This window comes from Monopterus albus, unplaced genomic scaffold, assembly GCF_001952655.1.
Source record: "Monopterus albus unplaced genomic scaffold, M_albus_1.0 scaffold12.1, whole genome shotgun sequence".
Lineage (NCBI taxonomy): Eukaryota > Metazoa > Chordata > Actinopteri > Synbranchiformes > Synbranchidae > Monopterus > Monopterus albus.
In genome coordinates, this window is record NW_018127892.1 from 6,084,831 (window position 1) to 6,092,557 (window position 7,727).

Sequence of the window (7,727 nt, forward strand, 5' to 3'; positions counted from 1 at the left end):
CTGATTTGAGGGCCCTCACGCGGGCCGGACAGGGACGCCCAAAGGGCCGGATGTGGCCCGCGGGCCGTAAAATGCCCAGGTCTGTGTTAGTTTGTCTCTGATTAATCACTGGTTCATTACTGTATTTAAGAGATGGACAAACCCACTGTGACAGCACCCACTGCTTTTCTGAACAGCGGTTTCGAAGCTCAATATGGCCAACGCCAATCCAGTCCAGCTAGCAGCTAGCTACTTGGACGGGACCCTCCCACCTGTCACTCAAAGTGGCCACCACCCTTATTTAAATGCATAATTGTTAGCCTCAATATAATTTAAATAACAGGTTATATGCTGGGGCATCAGTTGCAGAGAAGGACGTATTTCATTTTCATACATAAGCTTTACTCAAGCAGACCTTTGTATGCCAGTGTATTTTTTTTCTTTCTTATGTAAAGCTATATTGTCATGTTTAAACAATTGCACTGAATAGTCCCTTTTTTCCTGCAGGGCTCTGTGTACCAGAAGACTAACGCTATGTCAGAAATCAAAAGGACCAATAAAGACACATTCTGGGCACAGGCAGAGGTAGGCTCCACATCACCTCACAGATGGTGTGAAGAGTACCTTAAATATCTCTTAAGACAGTTGCTTCCTAAAATAAATTTTTATGCCAGATGGTTTTGAATGATTTTGAGTCACTGTCTAGCTGAAATTGCAAGAACTTGGTGAAATATTGCGTAAGTCGGCAGTTTTGAAACATGAAGCACAACAGCATTTACTTAATCTTTTGAAAATACAAATGAAACCAGTCAGCAAAAGCGTGATTTGTTCTTTGCACTTTTGGCTCAGCAGCACCCAGACAGTGGTGTTCTTTACCTTACAGTTTCCTTAGCTAAACTGCTGTGAAATCCAGCTTTTCAAGTAACGTTTGTGAAACACCAAACCAATGGTGACCTTTCCTGACCTGTTTGGCTTTTAGAAAGAAGAGGAGAAACGTCGGCAGGAGGAGCGGCACAGGGCAGAGGAAGAGCGCCAACAGCTGGAGAGAGAGAGGAAAGACAGAGAGGCAAAGGAGGCAGCACAGAGGGACAAAAGGGACAAAGAGAGGGCCTCTCAAATTGAGCAGCAAAAGTAGGTAGCATCTGAAGACTGGTTTGTGTTGGTGCCTGTAAAAAAGGTTCAGTCTTCTAAATGGCCTTTTTATTTTTTAGGAAATACCAGCAGCAACAGGAAGTTGAGAGTAGAGAGCAGGGGAAGAAGTCCTGGGTGAGTGTCTCTGACAATTCAACAGTGAAGTAAAATGACAAAGGGATGCTGAAATGAGATGTGGATTGGTTTAAAGTTTCCTTTCCTATTGTGTGTGACCACTTTTCTATAATGATGTTGACTGGTTAAATAAGTTTCAGTAGCACAATCTTAAAAACATTTAAGTCAGAAAGGTAGCTAATGTTGCTAGTGCCAACACTGATATTGACATCACCAGGAGGTGCAGCAGGAGACCCAGGCAGCCCAGAGGAAAGCGGTCAGGAGAGGGGAATCTGTGGAGAAGGCCAACGTGAGTTCCCCTTCCTGAAAAGTGATCTCTTCTACCAGCCTGCTTTCCATCTTCTTGCCTACCATCAAGACAAGCATTGTCTCTTTCTAACCAGATGTGAACTCTTTGAACCAGACCTGTCTTCCAGTCTTTGCTGCATGGCGTTTTTTTTCCATAATACACTATTAGAAACCTTTATCTCTCAGCACCACGCGCCATCATATTGTTAATAACCTCTGGTTCTTTAAAGCTTATTTTACGTGTGATTTTTTTTTTTTTTCCAGGAGGCAGCTTCTCTCATCTCTCAGCGTGCTGTCAACCCCAGGGAGGTGTTCAAACAGAGAGAGAGGGGAATCACTCCTAGCGACTCAGATGCTCCCCATGCCCCTGCTAGCCCCCAGCCAGGTATCACCTATGACCTCTTGTGCACATCAGTTTGGTTTAAATGTCACAGGCTCTCCTGTATTACTGCGCAGTGCTCTTGGCTTCTCTCACAGGTAGGAGTAGGTACGAACATTTCTAGAAGAGGCTGCTTTCTCCAGCATCGTTCTTTTCCAGAGCTTTAACTCTTCATCGGACTGTCTGTCTCATGGTCATATTAACACAGTGCATCATCATGGTGTCTTCTCTTATTCTGCTCAACCTGTCTGCTCTGTGTTTTTTTTTTCTCCCTCTCTTGTCCATTTTTTCGGGCATGCTTTGGGGGTTTCCATGTGTGTCTCTGCTCAGGGCGTCTGCAAAGCCCTTTTCTGCCTAAGCAAGTGTATGAATTTGAGCGCGCCAGCTCACCTCAGCGCCAGGCTTCTCCTGCGCCAGCAGGTTCCGCCTCTCCTGTCCGTGCCACAGGTGTGAGCTTGCACACACACACACACACACACACACACACACACACACAACATATTGGGTGATAGTCTTTACTAAAAATGCCATGCTTCATTTCTCATTGTTTCATCCTGTGTGTCATCTTCTTCATGTTCTTTATATTCGTAAATTTCATCATGAGACATGCTGCCATTCAATGTACTTAGTTTTATAATGTCTGAGACTGACGTTGGGTTTTCACTCTGCGTGGTGAACATGTTCCTTTGCATACATGCATGTCTGTGCTTGTGTTTTGGGTGATAAGAGCCTGGTGTGGATGATGGACAATCTAGGTATGAGTATGAGGAGCAGGAAGAGTTCACCAAGGAGCAGCAGAAAGGTGGGGCCCATTTCACAAAACACCTGCCTCAATGTTAACCTTTTATACATCAGCTTCCTAAGCCTCCCATCTGCTTCTTATCAATATGCAGTTTTTTTTTTTTGGTAAGGACATATTGTTCCCTTCAGCAAAACTGTTCAGTCAGGATCAACTGTTGCTGCCACCTGCTGGTAGACAGACAGCCCAGCTCAGACACGGTCATACTGATAGAAATCTGTCTTTGCAGAGGAGTCACCAGCTGCCAACACAATCATCCAGGAGGCGGTTTATGATCAGGTCATTGTTTATTTACCATTAGCAGAACAGTTTTCTCCCATTGTATAAATGAATTCTGAACCAAACTTGATGTCACTTCTGTCCCAGGTGGAGGAGAACAGGTCCCATGAGGTGACCCCTGTGGAGCTATCACATGGAGGCATCTGTGCTAGAGCCTTATATGACTACCAGGCTGGTGAGTTTTCCAAAATACCCCAACCACTCCCCCATTTACCCCACAGCCACCAACACTTCCACCATCCTCTTGCAACTGACTCAAAATTATCCTGAAACTAACTCCAAAATAACAGTAAATTGCTCATTGCCTCACTATCCCTTTAGATTTCCCCCTGACTCTTGATACTTTGAGCCATTTTCACTCATTTTAATATTTGTACAAAATTTACCACACTGGTTTTATTGTCTACACTGACTCATCTTGAACGCCTTTCGTTTTTTAGTGGGTAACATGGAAAGCAGCAATGGTGAGGCTTTAGCAGAGGCAATAAGGAGACTGACTATTGTAGATGTTTCTCATATTTGGAGGTCAAGAGGACAGAGTAGCTTTATTTTCAGTAGAAAGAAAGCAAGTACCTTCTGTTACAATAAACACCATGGCCTGGTACTAAAATCAAATGATGCTGTAATTCAGTGACTGCACATACAGTGTTTGATGATAAGGCTTTTCAGCATTGTCTTTAAGTAGTGGCTTGTTTATAGGAACGATGTTTTAGTGAACTTTTGTTGTTAGACAAATTCCAAAAATGTATGATTTGAAAGTGTCATCTCATACAGTAGCTATTGATGTTTATGAGACTCTGGCCTCCTCCTCCTCCTCCAGCTGATGACACAGAGATCTCGTTCGATCCCGACGAAATCATCACAGGGATCGAGATGATAGACGAGGGCTGGTGGCGAGGCTTCAGCCCGGAAGGCCATTTCGGAATGTTTCCAGCCAATTACGTGGAGCGAATCTAGCCCAGGACAGCCACACACCCCCACTCCCCCACAGATCACCAAGCTGGCAGCCCCAGAGGACCTCTGCAGGAGAAACCCACACAGTCGGTCCTCACAAGTCATCAGGCTGAACGGGAGCATATGAGCGTCCACAACATGGACCAGTGAACGGGTGGTAATTGTGAGCCTGAAGCTTTTGAAATCTCCCCCCGTTTCAAGAAAGTGATTCCACGAAATTGCGGATGTTGTAAGCAGCTGATGACATAACTTAGGGATCTGTGAACCCCCACGGGCTGAGCAAAACACACTCCCCTTCCCAGAATGTTTCTTTACCTTTAAATGTGACGCAGTACAGTATCAGCCTTTGTTGAGTCTTCAGTTCAGTAGAGACCATTACTAGTATTTTTAGCTCACATTCCTTACAAAGTGACTTCAGTTCAATTTCAGGTATGATTTTTGTTGTTAATTGTAGCATATGCTCCTGTACATTTCAGGAAGACCAATTTAAGATGTTGGTACCAGCTAAAGTATCATCTTTTGCCTTGTTTTCTTGCCTTTCTTTACCGGCAGACTGAATTTTTCTTAGTGTGTGCGACTGACTTGGATCCTGTGTGACCTGAACTTGTTCGGAAAAAAACATAATCATGTTTGCTGTGCTCTGGGTGGTCAACCTTAGTGCATAAAATGGTTAGGTTCTCTAACTGTTTTCATTTCAAGTCCTTCCTCATATGAACCAAATCATTTCAACATGTTTAACTTTTCAGGGAGTTAAGTTGCAGAGAAGAAATGACAAGTCAGCGTTTTTCTTTTTTGCATCTCACTTGTCTGAGGGTTGAGTTTTGCATAACGGAGATAATGTGTAACATTATGGTGCCATAAGGAGGGTTGTGAATGCAGTGATGACCGCTAAAAGTACTCAGTGGCATTTTTAATTTGACAGAAAGTTCACTGCTTTTGGCTTCGAACAAATCTTGATTTTTCTTTCTTTTTCTTTTTTCTTTAAGTTTTGTGATCAGTGAACAAAAGGAAAAATGAATTAGTCATGAATAGAAAAGTGTGTCATGTATCCACCACATTAATCATGTTTGTTTTTCCAGAGTTGTTTTAATGCACAGACATTCTTCATAATAAAATTAATAAACACGATGTGTTGTGTCATATTTCCATAATGGGTCAAGCTTAGAACAGTAAGATGTATACATTTGTGAAAACGCTTTAAATAACAGAGAATCTGCAGGGATTTTCAGAGGTTTAACAGGAACTCAAGACGTATGTACAGGCTCAGTATGTGCTCTGCAGTCAGTTTCCTGGAATGAAGCAACAGCTGGGGAATTCACCTATAGTGCATAGGTTTCATTTTCACACAAAAAATTTGATTTTACATCTCCCACATCCTTCAGTTAAGTCTTTGCTCGGGTGAATGTGAAGTGATGCACCTGACAAATTATCAGTTTAATTTTTCTTTAAAAGGTACATAAAAATGAGCTTGCCAGGAAGATGACTTGTGTCCACCATCTCCACCACCATCACCTTAGGCCTACTTGTTTGTCATCGCAGTTCAGACCGGGGTACTTCCCTCTTCCCACCCACCCACTCATGTATTTATGCATGTCTATATTTAATATCCATACGCTCATATGTCGATGTGGCATGTGAAAGATGTTAAATTTTATCTTGACGCATTTAACATGTTTTCTATACAAATTTGCTGAATGTTGCTCAAGAACAAACCAACTTCAAACTGTTCAGTGCATATTTATTTCATTAAAGTCATGTATTAAGGTGTTATTTTGAATAACCAGAATGATGCCTTTAGTGACTTCTGCCCATGTTAAATCCTCCACAAATATTTTGTAGCCACTTGTGTAAAATTTTAACAAATTATTCTCTAATTTATTTTAATATTAACCTGTGATTGAATTAATCATCCTGTTTTCTGCAGCTATTTTCAGGATATGTTTTCCATTTACACCTATGTAATTTGCTTCAAATGACTAAATATACTTCTGTAAATTCTCATAATTAAAACAACAGGGTGGATCTTTAAGCCCATATATTATGGGAAACTTTACAACACAGCTAATGTCCCAGTTAGACATTGGTCCCAGAATAGTGACCCACTTCAGACAGGAAATCTTTTCTGGATGGATTCACAATATTTTCTCCACATGTTCTCATTTGCATTGTTCTGCCCTCACCTCAAACTCATATGTTTGTGTCAGTGAAAGTCTGAAATGAATAGCTGGGGATTTTCTGAATCTTACAACTCATGTTTTTGCTCATCGTCTCCACGGTTGTTGTCAGCTGCGAGAGACACAATAGCTCATAAGAGTTCTGCAAAACATATTCTGTCAATTACATGGGATTAAAATATAATTCATATAAAGCCTCATATATCTCCCCACACACCTGACATCTACAAGATCTCAGTCAAATGAATGTGATAAATTAATCTGGGCAATAGTGAAGTTCACTTCCTGGGGCATTAAGGCTTTCTCAGTCAAAATAGTTCATAAATTCATGTAATGAACGTTCTTCTTCATTTGCAAAACAGACTTACACGGGCAGTTTTTCATATATTGTATAAGCATTTTAGAGTGCTTCATAAAATCTCAGTGGCCACATTTAATCAGATTCGTCAAAAATCTATCTTCATCCTATAATTTCTGCCCGAGTCAGTTTGTGTGAATATTTAAATTTCTAAAAAAAAAATTGTTTTTTATCTATCAAGCAAAAAACAATAACAACAGCAAAAAAAAAATCCTTCTCAGATTTGGGCAGTTTGTATATATTTGGTTATTCTGACCTTTAAATGTTAATCATTTTCAAATGTCATACTCTACCGGCAACAGATGGAGGAATAGGGCATCCCCCTTTCAAACAGATCAAAAACATGAGGAAGATAGTGTTGAGTACAGCTTCATCACTTGTCACAAGATTTATGTTTTACTGAGTGTGCGTGGGACAGCCAAAAGAAAACGGAGGGAAAAATTGTAAGTTTTAAATGTGACCTCATGCAACGTGAGAATTTTTTTCTTTGTCTTTAATCAAAACAAGCAAAAGTGGGCCCTGGTGCTGTCCAGGGTCACTGACCTGTGATAAACTGAAATTCACAAGAACATGCGCCCTCTGACTCATAACTGGTAGTAGTTAAAGAGATGACCTCCCCATCTGTTTCTCATTGCTAGTGGAAAAGGCTGCTTCTGCAATGTCCTAGTGTTTTATTTTTAACCAATATATTTTAGGTAATGGCCAGTAGAAACCATTTTAAAGAAGCAGTGTGTCACTTCTTCCTTAAAATGCAAGGTTTCAGATCTCTACAACACTGAACTTTCATTTACCTAACGTGAGCTTTTACAGCATGTTTCTACTTACCTAGTAGCTATTATTGGTCACAATGTTTTGCTTGTGTGGTTCCAACTTAAAGCACTTTTTACACTAAACAGCAGCAGTTTTATGTACTACTAGTCACATTCAGGTCAGTTTTTTTTTATTAATTTCAAATGACACGATGCACTCAGAAAGAAACATTATGTACACAGTTCATTGCGAATTTCAGTATGTACTGTATATAACATTAATAGGCTGCTTACTGTCATCAAATAAAACTACTTTTCTTACTATCCCAATACTGATAACGAGTCTGCAGTTCCGGGTTGCAAGCGAGAGCAGACGTCTTTACTGCTCCTCTTGTCTGTTCTACGATTTTTCACATCTTCTACATTTTCAAGTCTTTGAACAAATTCTACAACTATTAAAATGCCTCCAAGAGGGAAAAGAGCTAATAAATCAGAAGCGAAC

At 40.8% G+C, this 7,727-nt stretch overlaps 1 protein-coding gene across 4 annotated transcripts in view; it reads left to right on the top strand.

The window, feature by feature from the left end:
- The window catches only part of dbnlb (drebrin-like b), a 9,413-nt gene extending 4,341 nt beyond the window's left edge, over positions 1-5,072 (top strand). Inside the window, exons 6-15 of one of the 4 annotated variants that reach the window (XM_020590702.1) lie at positions 487-564; positions 959-1,110; positions 1,191-1,245; positions 1,463-1,534; positions 1,798-1,918; positions 2,243-2,359; positions 2,640-2,714; positions 2,941-2,990; positions 3,078-3,165; positions 3,811-5,072. In XM_020590702.1, coding sequence (XP_020446358.1) covers positions 487-564; positions 959-1,110; positions 1,191-1,245; positions 1,463-1,534; positions 1,798-1,918; positions 2,243-2,359; positions 2,640-2,714; positions 2,941-2,990; positions 3,078-3,165; positions 3,811-3,947 — 945 coding nt within the window. In that variant the 3' untranslated portion in view covers positions 3,948-5,072. The remainder of the gene's footprint in view (positions 1-486; positions 565-958; positions 1,111-1,190; positions 1,246-1,462; positions 1,535-1,797; positions 1,919-2,242; positions 2,360-2,639; positions 2,715-2,940; positions 2,991-3,077; positions 3,166-3,810) is intronic. The other 3 variants (XM_020590703.1, XM_020590705.1, XM_020590706.1) reach the window with 3 other exon arrangements.
- The last annotated feature ends 2,655 nt before the right edge of the window (positions 5,073-7,727 follow it).